Source organism: Ovis canadensis, chromosome 4 (assembly GCF_042477335.2).
Source record: "Ovis canadensis isolate MfBH-ARS-UI-01 breed Bighorn chromosome 4, ARS-UI_OviCan_v2, whole genome shotgun sequence".
Lineage (NCBI taxonomy): Eukaryota > Metazoa > Chordata > Mammalia > Artiodactyla > Bovidae > Ovis > Ovis canadensis.
Genome location: NC_091248.1, coordinates 132449504 through 132468258, shown reverse-complemented (window position 1 = coordinate 132468258; position 18755 = coordinate 132449504). Strand labels below are relative to the sequence as shown.

At 49.0% G+C, this 18755-nt stretch overlaps 1 protein-coding gene across 12 annotated transcripts in view; it reads right to left on the bottom strand.

Moving 5' to 3' along the window:
- RBM33 (RNA binding motif protein 33) overlaps positions 1–18755 on the bottom strand; it is a 109166-nt gene that overhangs the window by 22706 nt on the left and 67705 nt on the right. For 9 of the 12 annotated variants that reach the window (XM_069587199.1, XM_069587200.1, XM_069587206.1 and 6 more), the window contains 5 exons: positions 9902–10034; positions 9173–9516; positions 7688–7960; positions 5963–6250; positions 2014–2676 (listed from right to left, as the gene is read on the bottom strand). In XM_069587199.1, coding sequence (XP_069443300.1) covers positions 2014–2676; positions 5963–6250; positions 7688–7960; positions 9173–9516; positions 9902–10034 — 1701 coding nt within the window. Of the gene's footprint in view, positions 1–1089; positions 1161–2013; positions 2677–5962; positions 6251–7687; positions 7961–9172; positions 9517–9901; positions 10035–18755 lie in introns of all 12 variants that reach the window. The other 3 variants (XM_069587207.1, XM_069587208.1, XM_069587209.1) reach the window with 2 other exon arrangements.

The following is an 18755-nucleotide window of genomic DNA, read 5'->3' as shown; positions in this document are numbered from 1 at the left end:
AGTTAACTTAAAACCTAAGGATTAAGAAGAGCTGAAAAACCACTGCAACGTTTGGCAGATAAGTACTTTCATGTAAAATTCTTGTTATTTTCCTGTGTATTGTAAAATCATATAGCATGATTTTAGAATATGATCTCATATAAAAAACACACTGTTTTCCATCAGAGCAAAAATTGAAGCAGATAAATTCTTCTGAAGACAAGGTGTTCATCGGTTGAATGCCGGTAATAGCAGAGCCGCGCCCTGCCCCTCCTAGTCCCCCAGAACCCAGAGTGCACGGGCCTGCAGGGCGCCACCTGACTGCACAGGCAAAAGGCCTACTCCCAGCCAGGCCCCAGGGCCCGTCCTCTGCGTTTACAGCTCCAGTAAAAGCATGGGACACTGACAAAGACCATGATTAAAACAAGGCCAGAAGCAGAAGCCACAGAGGCACTGGGAACTGATGAGCACTTGGGTTTTCACCTAGAGATAGAACAATCTGATACAACACAGGCCAGTTACTTATCAACATTCTGAATCACAATGAATGGAGGAGAGAAAAAACAGATTTGGTCTATCAAGAATTTTCTTACGGCATTTGAAAACACTTCACATCTTTAGCGTACAAACTGAGCAACAAAAGCAACGGAAACGCATCTAACGAAAGGGCTAAGAACGAGCTGCCCTTAATTCAGCACAGCAAATGACTCCACACTCCTTCCACTTTCTAATGGTGCTGCCGTCCCTGGAGGGACTGAGAATTTGAGGCCCTTTTTGCAAAGAGTCGGACATGACCGAGCGACTGAACTGAACTGACTTTTCCTATAGGATTCCCAGGTGGCACTAGAGGTAAAGAGCTCGCCTGCCAACGCAGGAGACGTAAGAGACAGGGGCTTGATCCCTGGGTTGGAAAGATCCCCTAGAGGAGGGCATGGCAATCCACTCCGGTATTCTCGTTTGGAGAGTATCATGGACAGCGGAGCCTGGCGGGCTACAGCCCATGGGGTCACAGAGTCGGACACACTGAAGCGACTCAGCACACACGCACTTTCCCTGCTGTCGATATTTTGTGGGTAACTGATGACAGTTAAAGCGAGAGGCTGGGCGTACCTTCCATAGTAAGTGGAGACTGCACGGCAGGGTTAAGAAAGCACTAGGTGGCTCAGTGGTAAAGAACCCGCCTGCAATGAAGAAGACGCAGGTTCGATCCCTGGGTCAGGAAGATCCCCTGGAGAAGGAAATGACAACCCACTCCAGTACTCTTGCCTGGGAAATTTCATGGACAAAAGAGACTGGCCAGCTATACGGGCCATGGGGTCGCAGAGTCGGACACGACTGAGTGGCCGAGCAGCAGCGCTCTACGCGGGCTGACAGGAGGGTCTCCTGCAGCAGGGCCTATCTGCAGCCAGCCTGCTCCGTGTCAGCGCTGGGCTTACCCAGACTTCAAAGGCAGGCTGCTTTGCCACAGACGCTCTAAGGCAGGCTCTGAGCTAAGGTGAGGCAAGGAGTGATGTGCATCCCACTTCTGAAGGATGCCGCGGGAAGACCCCCTTTCTCCTCAAACAGGGATGGGGGAGTGGAGCAACCAGCCTGAGCTGGAAGACAGGAAATGGCGTCTGGGACAAAGGTGCTTAAAAGCAATACACCCTGTTCCCTCCCCACCCACAGGCACTCACTGACTCTAAAGCTACATGCAACAGATTATCTTTTTTGTGGTAAAGGAAATTTTTTAAAACAAATTTGAGGATTCTATTATAAATTATCTACAAAAAGAAGTTAAAAATTCTACAAAACTCCTAAATCAGGACTTTAGGAATTGTCACACTGGTTTTCCACTAAGACTCAAAGAGACCTGAGGCAGGGGTCCCAGCGGGCAGCAGCATCTCAAGGACCCTCCCACAGCACTTCGGGGGACAGGGGTGCCCATGGGACTGCAGAGGGTGACCTGACCCCACCTTCACAGACTCTCTGGGAGCTGGGACACACTCGGAGAAACACAGAGTCCAAGAGGCCCTGGTGACCTCGTCAACTTACCCCGCCTGACAACTTAATCACCCTGACCTTGGAGCCGACGTGCGGCCCGTCTCCACCGCCACTGTTGGCCCGGTGCATGACAGTCCTCTTGGCACCGGGCTTGGCCTCTGGGGGCCGGCCTTGGAGGGATGCGGCCCGAGCGGTCTGCGAGGGGGGCGGCGGCCCCTCCCCACCGGCGGGCTTCACCTGCAGGACTTTGTGCTGAGCTGGGCTCTGAGGTATGGTTCTGGCCTGTCTCAAGTGTTTCAGTGGCTTCATCTGTTGTCCTGGATACTGTGTGTGAGCACCAGACGGCACAAAGCCCGACGTCTTGGGTGGAACGTTTGCAACGGCCGCATCCTGGTTTTTGACAAGGAGTCTGTTTTTCACACTGGGTCTGACCGGAGGCGGCCCCGGGAAGGGGAGCAGCGGGTTGCCGTTGGCAGGCGGCGGGGCGGGCGTCTGCTCAGTGGGCGCGGCGGGGGCGGGCGGGGCGCAGAGCTGCTGCTGCTGCTGCTGCTGCTGCTGCTGCCGCTGCGCCAGCCTCTCGAGCAGCTCCTTCTTCCGGGCGCCCGCCTGCTGCTGCCGCCGCAGCTCCTTCTGCTTCAGGATCTCTTCTCGCAGGCGCTTCTGCTCCTCTATCTTCAGGCGGTACAACCTCGTTTCCTCATCTTCATCAGGAAACTGGAACCAGAAACACACGTGCTTTACTCTGGAGTGCGAGGCGAGCTACAGTTCCAGTCTGTTTCAACAAACTTAAGAAAAGGCACTTTCTAAAAACCCTTTAATTCAGGGTCTGAAAGAAACCATTCAAATCTGCCTATACACTTTAAGCGGAACTCCTTCCCCAGGGGAGGGAAAAAAATGTGCACAGCTAAAGCTAATTTGGAAAATCTTATCAGAATATTAAAAATGAAACAATGTAGATTTCCACTCATTTACAACTTTAAATCAATTAAACTATTCATTTACGATATCAAAATATGTTTGAAATGGAAACTGCAACAGCAGGGAGGCCCTGCTGTCACACAGGTTTTATCTGGCTCTTCTCTGACGAACCAACAAAAGGTGGGGTGTAAATGACCTGAAAGGGCCTGATTAGAACTATTGATTTTTCGTACAGAATTTTCAGTCTGATCTCAAACTCATTTGTCACAGAATAATTGCTTATAATGAACAGCCAAGTCAATCTCTCTGACCTTGAACTCATGTACTCTCCTCAGAATCAAAATGCTGCCAACTGCAGTATTGGAATATTAATGGTATACAAGGGATGCCTTTAATACGCCAGCCTCAAACCACTCCAAGTCTATCAAAAGAATCTTTATAAACTCCAGTAATTTTCAAAAAAAAGCATTCAGAGAGGAAACTTTATTAGAAGTTAAGCATGCTTAAAATCGTAATAATTTTCTTTCAAAAAAATCATAGATATCATCACTCACAGAACCTTTACAAGAGAATGTAATAGGGTTTAATCTACCCAGAATTCACTGTTAACAAACAACCCTTACAAGCTTGGAATTAAAAGACCAAAGCCTCCCTCACAGCTCACTCGGTGAAGGATGTGCCTGCAGTGCAGGAGACCCGGGTTCGATCCCTGGGTCGGGAAGATCCCCTGAAAAAGGGAATAGAACCCACTCCAGTATTCTTGCTTGGAGAATCTCATGGACAGAGGAGCCTGGCGAGCTACAGTTCCATGGGGCTGCAAGAATCGGACACGACTGAGCGACTAAACCACCACCGTAAGACTAAAACACCGCTGAGGTTGCTGGTGCCCCCAGGGCCCATGCACTGGACCCACAAGACACAGAGCCGAGGCCTCGCTACCTGCATCTCAGAAGCAATTCTGACCAACTTGCTCATCTAACTTCAAACAGCAAATCTGAAGCTGGAAGGGACATTAGGGGAAGACAGGAAAACAGACGTTCAAAAAGCCCAAGAGCCAGGTCATCCTGGGGCAACAGTAACAGGTCCAGAGGGCCCACTGTTTCAAAGGCAGGACAGTTAACACCCACTCGGATTTTTCCCCAAGGAGTCAAAAACAGTTACAGTATGTCCAAGAATATAGGTAGAAATATTTCAAAATAGACTTGTCCTTTATTCTATCAACTGGGTGAATATAAGAGAAATCACATTTCACATTTACCTAAGCAAAACAAATAGAAGACTTTAAAAAGCAAAAAAAAAAAAAAAAAGCCCACACCAAAAACTGTACTCCTGTTTACACTCCACGTACACTGTGGCCACCTGCAAGTTCCACTTCATGTACAAAGTGCCCATTTTCCTCTAGAGAAGACGTCTTCAGAAGCCTGCTTAAACCGACTACTATGGAAGGGACGGGCAGATGTGCCCAACAGTGTGCCTAAAAAGCCACTTTCCTCATTTTATTTAGCCACTGTCATCATACAAGTGTATGTGACCTCACTTTTCTGAGCCAAATCCATTTATACGTGAGTTAGGAACTACCTACATAAACTAAAAGCAAGATAAAACTGCTAGCAAAGATTTCTAAATTGTCCCAGTCCACTTTGTAAATCTACATTATTTTTTCATATATTGATTTTAAAACCATAATGTCACCCTTCTTCTAATAAAATGTTTTTACATGTTAGCTCAATATTTTTACTTTATATTTATACTTCTGATTTGGAAGCATTACCGTAACAGCTGCTACAATAATTTATTAGAAGACAATCTAACAGAAAACACAACTTGCTTATATTCTTACCTGAGGAAAGTCTTTGTGCCATTACTCTTTTATATGTTAAGTCGATCAGCATTAAGTTAATCCACAATACTTATTTCTTACGTTCTACACAGCACTATAAAATGAGCTTAACTTTCACATACAGGTCTTCCACCACGTCTGACACATACACCCAGTAGCATGGGATACGTGGAGTCACAGGCCCAGAGCCGCTCTGCTAGCGATGGCAGTGAGCTGTGCAGGGGTGTGCCCTGGCCTGCACTACACTGGACACCCAGGCTTTGCGAAAGCTGCATCACATGAGCCACTGCCCAGCCTCCGTGTCTGTAATTCTAGGGGGAGCCCAGAGGGAACTCCAGGGGTCCCAGAGGGAAGCTGCAGGGAAGCACTCGATAAGCGCACTCACTACTTGGACAGGAGGCCAATGGACGGAAGAGGCTTGTCCCAGGAGTAAGCTAATAAATTTTAATAATGGAAAGAAATATTCTAAAAATTTTAAGCTGCATGACTAAGCAATCAAAACTATATCAAATAACATCTCAGTTGGAAATCACGTAGAATGCTGATGTGCATTTTTATTTATTCTTACCTATTTATACCTAGTTAGAAATCAGCAATAATATACACAATTCAAAACAAAATACGCCCACCCCCCATCTTATTTAAAGGTCCATAGTAAAACTGGTCCTACCTCCTGGTAGTCCACAGGATAAAAGCAGAGCAAGTCGCAGGAACGTAACAGTATATGTCAGGGGTCGGCTAACTAAGGCCCATGGGCCAAATTCAGCCCAGCACCGACTCTTCGCGCAAAGTGCTCACAGCACAGAGCCGTGCCCACCCATGCAGGAGCCGTCTATAACTGCTTCTGTGCTAACCCTAAAGAGCCAAGCCATTCTGAGAGACCATCCGGACTATAACGCCTGAGGTATTTATCATCTGGGCCTTTTAGAGAAGCCGTCTGTTAAGATTCCTGATACACACAGCCTGTGCAACATGTAACTGCGACTGTATAGATGCATAAACACCATCTAACACAGGGCCAGGGAGAATGAAACTACCTTCTATGAATATGGGGTTAGGCTACAAGGAGGGGCCGGTGAAAAGAAAGTGGGAAGATTCTGGGAAGAACACACTGGATGCTAAGTGTGTTCTAAGCAGGTAACAAGTACTTACCTCTTACCTAAGAGGCACAGGTTGATTATAAGATCTCCCTGTTTGAGTCCAAGTATTATTTTTTAATTAAAAAGAAAAAAAGAGCCCCACCTCTGGTTCGGTCTTTGCTTCCTCTTTCGGCTGACCCACAGGGCTAAGCGGCTTGACTCTCCCTTCGGCCTTCCCCTGCGCGTTCCTGGGCCCCAGCCCGGGCCTCGAGGGGGGAGACGTGCTCATGATGGGCTTCACTTGGGCCGCAGGCGTGGAGGAGCAGCGGCTGGTGCTCATCTCGATGACGTGAGGCGGCGCGATCGGCAACTCGCGCAGATTGCTATTCCTCGGAGCCGTGGGCTGCATCTGCTGCATTGGCCGCTTGGTGACGTTCTGGGAAGCCGTGCTCTGTCGCAGGAAGCAAGAGATCCTCATCACACCTGGAGACTCAGGGGAAGAAGCTGGGCACACGGGCTCAATCTGACTGGGTGACTGCTCTTCTGGGAGGCGGACACTGTCCCGCTGGGAAGCCTTTTCTTGCTATATAAATGCCTCTTGCTCTCTGTAGCAGCATACCCTAGAGCTAAGCCCTGGGGCTGGGAAAGGCACCACACCGGCCTGTGGACAGCCTCCTCTGTAAGGATATTACACCAGTTGACTGCAGTAGGTGCCTTACAGGACGGGGACATTTTTAACAGAATCAACAGAGCAATCAACTCCTGCATGAGGAGTCAGCTGGGTTACTGGCACCCCCACGGTCAACGGGCCCCTAAATTCCAGGTAGAACAAAGAATGAAGCATTAAGTTAGTGCTCTAAAAAAACTACACTCTGGAGGAGAAAGATGCCCGAAGGGTTTCATCAGAGAGGACACTTGTCAGTCATGTTCGTTCTCAGGATTCTCAACAGACCTCACAGCTGGAGGAGCATGCAGATCTGTGAGAGGCCAGCTAGGGAGTACCCAAGGCGGCTCAGCTCAAGGCTGGGGGCATCGTCTGCCGCTCTGCTTATAAGATGAAGTCCAGGTTACAAAGCACCCTCTTTCCAGATCTAGAAATTCTTTCCAATTTTTTATATCATTTTAGTCTCTATGTCACTTAAAGAAAAACACAGGTTTGCTTCCTGGTGGTTCAGATAAGAAAGAATTCACCTGCAATGAAAATGACCTGGGTTCAATCCCTGGGTGGGGAAGATCCCCTGGAGAAGGAAATGGCAACCCACTCCAGTACTCTCGCCCGGAAAATCTCAGGAACAGAGGAGCCTGGTGGGTTATAGTCCATGGGGTCACAAAGAGTCAGACACCACTGAGCTGACTTAGCATGCGTGCATCTAATGGGGGACAAGACAGTAATGATGACTAATCTTTGACTTTCAAAGCAACAGGCTAGTCTCTTTCGACGCCTGACAAGCCACACATCTGCTGACAGGGCTTGAATTGATGCGGCTCTCCCCCATGATTAAGCTCTAGGAAGGCAGGAAATGCGTCTCTCTTGTGCAATGAATGCTCTATTGCCAGGAACTAGAGTAGCACCTGACAACAATGGATGTTCAATGAATTCTTCCTGAATTCACTGACATGCATTAGTTGCCCAAGGAGTGAGGGATAACCTCAGGACCGAGTAATAAACCGCTGGAGTCAGGGAGGGCCTCGGGACCGAGTGATAAACCGCTGGAGTCAGGGACGCCCTCGGGACCGAGTAATAAACCGCTGGCAAAGGTAGGATGACTATCACCCAAAAATCTTTCCTAAAGTTATGCGTCAATCAATAATCTCATCTATCACTACAGAAATAGGCAGATACACCAAAGTCCTGTGCCAGAGCCGGCTGAGGACACGGGACACTCACGTGCCGCAGCCCCGGGCGCTGGGGGCACTGCATCCGGTTACTGCTGGGCTGAGGCTGGGTCGCCGGCATGTGAGGCCTGAACTGGGGCTGAGCCACGGGCATCAGCGGCGGGGGCGGCACGGAGAGGTGGTGGTGGTGCTGCTGCGGCTGGTGCGGAGGCTGGTGCGGTGGGGGCGGCTGCAGCGGGGGCTGCAGCGGGGGCTGCAGCGGGGGCTGCTGCTGCGGCTGCGGTTGCGGCTGGTGTGGCGGGGGCAGCGGGGGATGCAGCGGCCCCTTCCAGGCCAAAAGAGAGACAGAAGACATTTACCACGTGTGAACTAGTCACACTCGAGTGCAGCCACTTCCCTGAAGACCCCAACACCAGAAGGAACTTCAAGCGGCACTAAATTTCATTTCAGACTGGTTGGTGAAGGTGAGTAATACCTTAAAGGCAGTAATAAGCCAAAAGCTACTATCTGGCATTTTCCATCTGCTCTAAACCCTCAAATTCTGAACTTCCAAGAACGTATTCTGAGGAAATAACTAAGGAGGAAGGAAGCACAGCCTCAGGGACGCTCTCTGCAGCACCGTGTCTAATACCCAAGCACTGAAAGAACCAACGTGTGCCTGCGCTGGGGACAGCCAGATAGTGCCAACTGCTGCAGCAGCGAAAGATACTCACCACCATGAAAAGATGGTAGTAAGAAGCTAACTGGGCAAAGAGAGCATCATGAGGATGCCAGCACTGAGAAGAAGGAGAGGTGTGTCACCCCGGCATCTGGGGTGACTGTTTCCAGATGGTGGAACCAGAGTGAACCCATGCCTATGGCAGCGAAACAGAGGAGTCCTAATCACTCGTCCACCAGGGAATTCCCAAATTATATTTTTTTAATAAAATAATTTAGGAAGAAAATTTTTATCTTACTTTAACATCTTAAGAAATAACCGTTTATCTGTTTTTATTTTAGGTACATATTCTATGTGGTTTCTAAACAATTGGTTCAAGCATATCATCATTACACACCTTAAGAGGAAACTTAAAAATACAAGATGAAAGCTTCTGGCTAAGAGCACACTCCAGCAGCTGATGAAAAAACCCACCAGCAGAGGGCACTCAAATCTCTCAAATAATAAGGCAGCAGCAACCCGGTTTTCCCCACTACACACTGAAGGAACGTGACCTGATAGAGAAGCTGACTTCTGTTAACCTCCTGAGAGTCTTGCAGTGATAGTGAAGGTATTAGCAAAACATGTCCTAATTTCATTAGCAATATATAGGGACATCCTTTACAAAATCTTAATACTCAATTATTTATTTCCCCAAAAAATGACAATCACTATTTCCATTTTTCCTATGGTTAAGAAAAGAAGCAATATTAAGAAAGTTGTCTTTAATCAAGAGTACATGAAGTCTAACCTCTGTTCTCTAAACACTCTCCATGTCTCAGTAGACTAGAATGAAAAGGTGGAGCTTGTCCTTCAGATTCTGAACCACAAGCCACTCACCTGCAGACTGGGCTGCGTGTGGGTGGGCAGGAAGGGCTGTCCCGGGCCCGGCAGGAAGGGCTGGCGAGGAGGGATGAAGGGCCTCGTGGCCGCAGACCCCGGCTGGCTGAAGTGCAGGAGCCCCACAGGCCCTGGCGGCTGGAGGGCTGGCCTCACGGGCCTCTCTCTGGGGAACACAGGCTGCTGCCCCTGCTGACTGAACGCTGGGCCGGGCTGGGTGAACGGCAAGGGGCTGGGCGTGGGCACAGGGTGACCGCTGCTGAGGAGCGTGGGAGGAGGAGGCGGTGGTGGGGGACTTCGTTGCTCCAGGAAGAGATGGCTCGGGAACCTTGGCTCACCTGAAACTGAGGGGATTTGCAACGTTAATTGCCTCTAGTTACACAGAGCACTCTGTAGAAATCCGCTTTATGGACTGTGCTGCTAAGGACAGAAGTTACACATGGTGGCTGGAGGTGAGTATCTGAAAAGAACACTAGATTTTGCCTCTGTGTTTCCAGATCGCTTCCTTAGTTATTCTCCATAGATGATGGCCTCTTTCATGGGAGGTCTTCCCATTTCAGATGCCACTAGTGTCCGATTACAGCCTCTGAAATGACAGGCAGGGCTGTGGCACAGAAACCTGACTCTTCAGAGAATCTCTGGCTAGGGGCTGAGCATGGGTAAAGCATGGACATGGCCAGGCACATGGCCTCACACAGCTCTGCTCCCGTCCTCCGCACCCTCCTTTACCTCCTAAGAAGAAAGGGTCTCGCTCCTGGGGCGGGGGCGGGGCCCTCCACTGGTCCTGAAGAGGAAGCCGAGGGGGCTGGCTGAAGCTGTTGGGGACGGGGCCAGGCGTGTGCTGCGGGAACTCTGGAGGGCCCTAAAGAACAGCAGGAAAACAGGATGGAAGGCGGGAAAATGAGCGGTAATGTTCAGAAAGGTGTATCTGTGTTAAGTTTTCCTCTGAAAACATCAAGTAACTGATCTCCTGCAGCTCCACCCCCATCTACATACAACCTCATGTTACAAAACAGGTGTATTTTATATATCTCTCCCATAATTAAACAGTCAACCATCAAAATGCAACACCTAAAAATTAATTCCATGTTTGCACAGTACTACAGAACCAGCAGAATATTATTTTTAAGCTTACTGAAATCCACGCAATTACTGACCTTCTTGCCCATTAATCTGAAAGACCAAATGTATACTTCCAGCGTTCCTGACCTTTATCTTCCCAAACATGCTACTCTTTGCTACCTTTCTGACAGGACCATAAGCCACAGCTATGAAGTTGCTTTACTTCAAAAGAAGAAAAAGAAATTGAATGTGTACTGTAACAAAAGTCAGCCATGTCTGATGAAATAGGAAAATGTGAAAATGTTTTAAGAAACCACATGACTACAAAAGAAATACTACAGTCGAATTAAAGATTTTAAAATTTAAAAAAAATTCTAAACTCTTACAGATTACCATTTTTCAAGAACTACATGTTACTAGTAAAAATTTACAAAAAAAAAAAAAACCCTAAAATTACTTACTTCTTTTTCAGCCAGTATTTTATAACTTTAAGTGAAATATCATCTATGAAAATTTTGAATCACTATATTATACACCCGGAACTAATATTGTAAATCAACTATATCTTGATTCTTAAAAAGTCATTTTTTTCAAGTATTTATGGAGAATTTTTTAAAATACATTTACTTAAGAAAGCCCCACATTTTATTTTTCCAGAAATTCATTAATTATATATACTATCATTCAATAACACTTCATTAAGTATTTCTCAACTTAAAAATCACTTTGCCATAAACGTGAAACTCTAATGATCTTCCTGTCCTTTTATTACTAATACAACTAGCTAGTCTCTCTAAATGTGGCATTCTATTGCAATGCTGAAAACACTTTTGCAAACTGCATGTGCTTTCCTTCTCTCTTTAGACAGCTGCTCTCTCCACAGCGTTTTAAGGACGATGCAAAATGAACACCAGAATAAACATCACAGCCCTGTAAGACCATTGGCTGTATGACATCAACAAAACTGTATTTAGACACAAACATTACTCTTCATAAAAAGACACAGAGACATGTGGTCAGAAAGCCGCAAAGATGACATTCTTGTAGTCTGTGTCTATGTGGGTGAAATCTAGGACATTCTCACCTCACAATGTTTGACAGCTGACATTAAGGAACATCACTCCTCACTCTAGATAAAGGCATCAATTAAGATACAACTGAAGCAATAAATATCGGGAACTGACAAATGTCGGATTTATAACTGAGAATACATAACCATATACTCTCAGACTAAATCATCACATTTTTGTACCCCTAATAAATGTATACGTTTTTATCACAATGTTAATTTGAAACTTCTAATATGATGCTGTGATATGGATACTCTTCAATATTTACTCTTTTGCACTAACGCAATACTATGCTGGAAAAGCCTATTTCCACCAGCATCAGCTACCCTACACTGATACTGACTGGTCAAATCGCGCTAGGAATCCCGACGGACTTGCCTTCTGTCTTCCACTGCCACCTTCCCCCCGTTTTAAAATGACTCGTATTTTTGTGTGCAGTCAATGAAATATGTAGTGTGCATTTACGTGGGTATTTTGTCAAGTAACTTAAAAAGAACAACTGTTAATAAAGTATGAAATACAGCATTAGTGTCCCGTCTGTAGTTTTACAGACCTTCTTCCTCACGTGTAAATGTATTTCAAAACTTTCTGTATGATAACATATAGGCAATCAAGGTCAAATCATTTTTTTTTAATGCTTAAATCATTTTTCTTGGAGTGGCCCAGAAAATAAAATTTAAAATTGTCTGCCCTCTGTTTTATGACAAGGTTTGACTTGTCACACTGCCTCCCATCTGTGCAACGTGATACACAAATTAGCAACGCTCACCTAAGTAAAACGGGGGCTCAACTATATGGCTTGCTGCCTCGAGCTATCATGGAGTGTACCTGCCTGTCCCCCCTCTAGAGGAGGGGACACCAAGAGACAGTTTCAGAGAGACCAGCACAGAAGGGACACGTAAGAGGCATTAACTACACCACAGCCTCAAACAAGGTACTGGGTGTAAAAGGTAAAAGAAATCACTGAATTTAAAGCCTTACAAAAATGAAACACATGTACTTTTCATGAGGTTTTAGCTTACAAAAAGTAAAACATTAACACATATCTGAAGACAAGTAAAAAAACATTTTCAACTTCACGGCATCCTAAGAAATGTTAGCTCCCTTCAGATAACTGCACAGGGATCACGTGTAAGCCGGTGTACGTGGCCTGCGTCAGGCCACCAGGGGAGGGTCTGCCTGGATGCAGGTTTGGTGGGGCAGACAGCACCCCGAGAGGCCTCAGGAAAGCCACGTGGATGTGGAAGTGCCCGTCGTTGGTAGGACGGCTGTGCCAGGAAAGACCCTCACTCTGGCTGACCCCCCCATGTGCTGAGAAGTGGGCATGAGACGCCGGGCTGGACCCGGGGGGCTTACTGGCGCTGTCACCGGGACTTGGGGTCGATGCCCTGCCTCCCTGGCTAGTCTGACAGCCCCAAGCGCGCATGGTGGGCCCCAGTGAGGCCCAGCCAGAGTCGGCACCGAGGCTCGTGCCTGGGCACCATCACAAGAGGGAGAGAGAACCCTCCCTGCTTCCCAGCACTCGCTCTCCGCACGAGAGCCCCTGCTTCCAGCGCACTCCCGTGGGGCAGCAGCAGTGGCCGCAGCCATCCGCATGGGAGTCAAGTCACTCTGAGCAGCCTGCGCAAGCACTTGCTTCGCAGGCAGGATGGGCGGGGACCGGACTTGACAGCCACGGCCTCCACAGCCCCGGCTCCCGCCCCGCCCGCCTGAGCTCCCCAATGCACGGTGAGGGCAGAGGGACGTGCCCAGCTTCACAGCCAAGGAAATCCAATCACGTGACACTATTATATTTTACTTCTTAATCGTAGATTTCAGTACCCAAGAAAAACAAGTTAAAATACAGTAGGGGAAGTTTCAATGCATATAAGTCATCAAAATGACTAAATCTGGGGATTCTAAAAATGATACTTTTCCAACTCAGACATGAAAATCAGTTTATAACTATTATGCAAAACATGAGTTCTGGAAACCATTGCATTCTGTACAAACGTCCACATCCTGACTTCTTCAGGAAAATGTTCACTCTGTGCTTCTGTTCACTCAAAATGTGAGCCCTCTCATAAGCCCCTGGTTCAGACACTTCCTCTTCCCTGTCCCTCCTTCATTCTCCTGCCAGTGGTCTGTCCTGGGGCCGCGCTGCTCCAGGAGACACTGTGTGCGCCCAGGCCAAGGTGGGCCCCCGAGCCCGCGCCCCCACAGAACCCTAGGCACTCCTGGGTGGAGCTCTACACGCCACGTCACACAGGCCCAGCAGCATCCCTCTCGGCTCCCTGGCTGCCCGGGACACTCTCCCATGCTCCCGCCCCTCGGGCTTCCTCCCCAGCTGCACCTCCATCCACAGACAACTTTTTGCCATGAATCATGTGCTCCAGGCTAATGTTAGCAGTACTCTAGAAATTTTTATTCGCATTCTGATACTGCATTTGGCCAGCTTTCATGTAAAAAACAGGAACAAGATGAATTACAACAGCAGTTGGAACTATTACACTACTGATTTGCTGACAAGCTTTCAATCTGAACTACAGTTAGCACACTTCAGGACTCGCAACTCATTAGCTGTATCAGTCATTGCTATGCTAGCGAGTTGACGAAAGAGGACGGACATAGAGAGATGGTATCAGAAAGAAGGGTGGGAAGACTAAAAAGCGTTTTCTGAGAGAGAGAGAGTCCTGTAAGGCTGTTCCGGACGACTCGCTGGAGAGCAGCGTCACTCAGGGGACCTCACTAACTTTATAAGACCCCCACTGGCCCCCCTAGGAAGTGAGACAAAGTTTAACTTCTGTTGTTCAGAAGCACTGTTCTCAGAGCCCCTTGTCCAGGGCTTCCAGCACCCCACCCAGCCCAGCCCACTTCCGCTTCGGTCCCAAGCGGCCACTGAAGGACACATGAGGTCTGCAGTGTTGCCGGCTGTACCGTCAACGCCTGGAAGGCGGAAGAGCTGCACATGTGGAAGAATCACTCCAGAGCTGCCGCTTCCGCTCAGCTCCCCAGAAGCCAGCAGTGGCGGATTCTCTGTCTTGCTTCCCTGATTCTGCTCACAGTTTAAAGAAGCTTGAAGAACTTCCTAACTTTTCTGTCCTGCCAACAAACACGGCTTTCTTTGTTACTTAACATGTGAAGTCACAATACTTCACAGCATTTCGCCTATCAGGCTCACATCACGCTGGGAAAACCCTCAGCGTGTTCCTCTGACATCTGCGGTTATTTATAAACTCTGCCTTTTGTTTATAAATGCACCTTAGAGCCACAAGTCTCACCCCCGCAGATGAAGCTCTGGTCATGTGGCTGCTGCAACGGAGCTCTTTACAACCTCTCTCTCCTTCCGTCACACAGGAGATTTCAAGCCCACCCAAACACAGGTTCTCTTATGACAGACTGGGCAAAGTGTCTGTGGAGAAACACACTGGCTTTCCCCACTGTAAGTTAGTAGGAAGCTAGCTACTTTTTGACTTTTACTATGCAGAGGCGGAAAGCAGGGCACACATCCTCTCCTTAACCCCTTCAGCCTTTCCTAAAAGGAAGCAGTTACAGAGTTACAAGAATGACCTCAAAGGAGACTGATGTAGCTAGCTTTCAGAAAAAATTCCAAGCTGCCTGAGTGTCTCTAAACACTTTCAGATTTCCTGGGAGATTATTTTGAATATTTCTAACTTCTAAGGACAATTTTTGATATTAAACTGAACATATATGGGATTATGAATCTTGCCCTCCTTGGAATCTTCAGATTGTGATTTTTAGCTCCCTCCCAAACCTTCCCTTTTACTAATCATCCCTGTGCTAACAGCATGCACACAAGCATTCAGGTGTTCTTTAGCAATATACAACAAAGCCGCAGAATTCTTTCTGCATCAGCAATACTTCGGAGAAGGCAATGGCACCCCACTCCAGGACTCTTGCCTGGAAAATCCTATGGACAGAGGAGCCTGGTAGGCTGTAGTCCATGGGGTTGCTAAGAGTCGGATTCGACTGAGCGACTTCACTTTCACTTTTCACTTTCATGCATTGGAGAAGGAAATGGCAACCCACTCGTGTTCTTGCCTGGAGAATCCCAGGGATAGGGGAGCCTGGTGGGCTGCCGTCTATGGGGTCGTACAGAGTCGGACACGACTGAAGTGACTTAGCAGCAATACTTTGGAAGGAATGATGCTAAAGCTGAAACTCCAGCACTTTGGCTACCTCATGCGAAGAGTTGACTCTTGGCCTGGAACTGTAACTTCCAAATGATCCTCCAGCCTAAAGCATCAGTGACTGAGAAAGTGGACTCCAGGGCTGGACTGACAGTCTCGGCCCGTGCCTCCCAGCCCTCCCATTACAATCTCACTCACAGCCCAGCACGCACCATCAAATCACTCTGGGCCTCGGCTCCCTCATCTATAGGACAGGGGAGACGGGTAGGACCCACCTCACGGGGGAAAACGAAGCGCACGCAAGCACTTAGGAGTACCCAGCAGACGGCAGAGGCGCATCACGCTGTCGCTACCACCCTTCCTGGCACTCCTACAGGCAGCACTCCACCATAAGCAAACACGTCACAGTTGCATTAGCTTATTATTAGTATAATTAATGATTACATTGGGCTTGTGCTTAGTCGCTCAGTCATGTCACACTCTTTGTGACCCCATGGACTGTAGCCCACCTGGTCCTCTGTCTATGGGATTTCCCAGCCAAGAAAGAATACTGGACTGGGCTGCCATTTCCTCCTCCAGGGAATCTTTCTAACCCAGGGATCAAACCTCCGTCTCCTGCACTGACTGAGAGCCTCCGGGAGGAGAGAAAGGGAGGCAGGCCATGCTGGCCGAGGAGCCGGCGACCGGCCCCAGGTTCCTGAGCCTGGTAGATTCGGAGCACAGACAGGGCAGTCAGAACAGAGAGCAGCAAGACCGACAGCCCCTGCTCCCCGCAACCTAACTTCAGGAAAGCAACGTGCTATGACCTGCACGTAATGATATCATACGGTTAGAGAGAAGGTAACACGAACCTGGAGACGCGCGTCCTCACCCTGCAACCACGTCCCTATGGTTAGAGAAGAGGGACCTTTCCTGCAGAATAGACGGAGGTGGGTGGGTACCCTCCAACACGGCTGTGAAGGAGCACACCCCAGGCCAGTGTCCTCCTCCTGGCTGCAGAGCCAACTGGAGAACCACGCCCCTGGAAAACGCATGACGATCCTAAAGCCACATGGCCCCGCGACCACTTTCAGGCAGACGGCACATGAGCACAGGTGATGGGGGCGAGCTGCCGGCCCGCTTCCAAGACAACTTCTCATGGATAGCCCTCCCTCTCTCCCCACCTGCCGGAGCTGGAGAGAGACCCAGGGTCCAGAGGAAGATGCCCAGAGCAGGGTGTAAGTGAGAAATAAGCTTCCCAAGGTGAGCCACCGAGGGCTCAGGGCTGTGGAGTCAGTCCACTCCGGCTGACACTCCCGCGCTGGGCACTCCGGGGCCGTCGCCATGCCGCCTTCACTGGCCAGGGCCAGACACCCCAGAAACGCACGTGCCACCCTGGCAGATGGCGGCGGGTTCACCGAGGACTCCCTGCCATAGCCACACACTCTGCCCAGGAAGGACAACTCAGGTCGGACTGACACTGCGGAGCCCTGCCCCCAACCCCGGAGGTCAGGCCAGGGCAGGGGCCTCTGACCAGAAACTCTATGTCAGCCCGGCTTCACCGCCCCTGTGCTGCGCCCCCGTGCCCTTCCTAGCCCCTGCACCCAACCCCCCAGGCTCTGCTGCCCACACTACAGAGAGCTCCACTCGGGCAGCTCCTGCTCATGACACCTCCGAGCGCCCACCCGCCCTGCACAGAGCACGAGGCGGGAACGCACCGGAGCCAGGCCTCACCCCAGGGACAGACACGGGCACCCAGCCACGACGCTCCCGACTACGGGCTATGCACAGCAAGGGCAGGGGCTTCCATTCACATCCCCTTTTCTGTCTCAATGTCTCACAGTCACCTCTGGGTATATAAGCGAGGGAGAGCATGTGCATGCTCTGAGGTCAGGAAAAACAGTAAATTCTAAAGGCAAAAGTCAGACAGCCATGGAGATTCCACAGCTGGCCTGAACGGGGAAAACAAATTAGGGGTGCTTATCTGATCAACCTGAGGCACTGATAAAAGGAGGGAAGGCCACAGATGCGATCTACAGCTTAGAAAGAAACAGCTGACTCAAGCTGAGTAAACAAGGAAATCTCTGCCTTTGGAAGAGGCTCAACAGAGTAACAATGGGGACAGGGGTTTTGTGGGCTTAACCTTGAAACTAAGGGACACTGGCAAGGTGCAGGAGCCTAGGACAGCCAGGTGGGGGCAGCAGGTGCCAGGGAAGGTCGTGGCAGGTCACACACAGGCCCCAAAGGAGAGGAAAGCCACCCTGAGGAGGACAAACGAGAGAGACCAACACCAGGACAGAGCCAGCTTAACGATAAACGAACCGGGAAGAAGCCCGTTTCCAGGACGACAAACGCCTGCAGGAGAGGCCAGGTGGAAGCAGAGTGAGGAAGAGGGCAGGTAAAACAAACAGATGGTTCAGACAGACAGACAGCGGCCGATGCCCCACAAGCACAGGGACAAGGCGCCCTCTCTGGCGGTGTCCGCCCGTGCTGGACACGAGGGAGACCATCTGGGAAGACACACAGGCCCCTGACTGCCTCCATTCGCCTCAACGGGCGACAGAAGTGGAGTCCGGATATCTAAACAGAAAAATTTTCAGCTCGAAGGTCCCAAAGGCTGCTGACTGTTACCAGTAAGTATCGGCTGTATAAAATACTTTAACAAATAGGTATCATTAAGCTCACAATACCATTTTTCCCTCACCATTTTCTGTTCTGTCTTGAATACCCATGTCACTTTCTTTTTCTCTACTTATACAACTTAAAACTCTGAACATGTATTTTATCCGTGTGGAAAAGCCTACGAGTTGCGTCCCGAGTATGAACTCTCACCTCTCGCTCGGTAATGCAGGGACAACAGGATGCCCAGCTGTGAGATCAGCAGGCCCGCCTTGAGACAAGATGAGCTGGCTGCTGGACGGGGAGGCCTCAGTGGGCACATGCCTCTGCCGCCTGCCCTTCTCCTCTTTCAGCCCGAAACTTGGGTAGGGGAAAACTGACAACACAGAACTGATTAACAACAGAGGTAACAATACAGAACTGCTACACCAACCAGGAAGAACTTTCTCTTTTATGCAAAAACTACGACACCAGGTTTGCTAAGTCACTGCTAACTGAACTGTCTGTTACATGCAGCCTCATTCACATCCTGGCTGATAACCCTAGTACGAACTGTATCTTTCATAAATACAGCAGAACCAATCACTTTTCCTTTAAGGGATGAAGAAGCTCAGGTTTACAGGGTTAAACTGAATTAGCCAGTTACACTGTCAATGGCAGAAAGCGAAGAGGAACTAAAAGAACATCCTGATGAAGGTGAAAGAGGAGAGTGAAAAAGCTGGT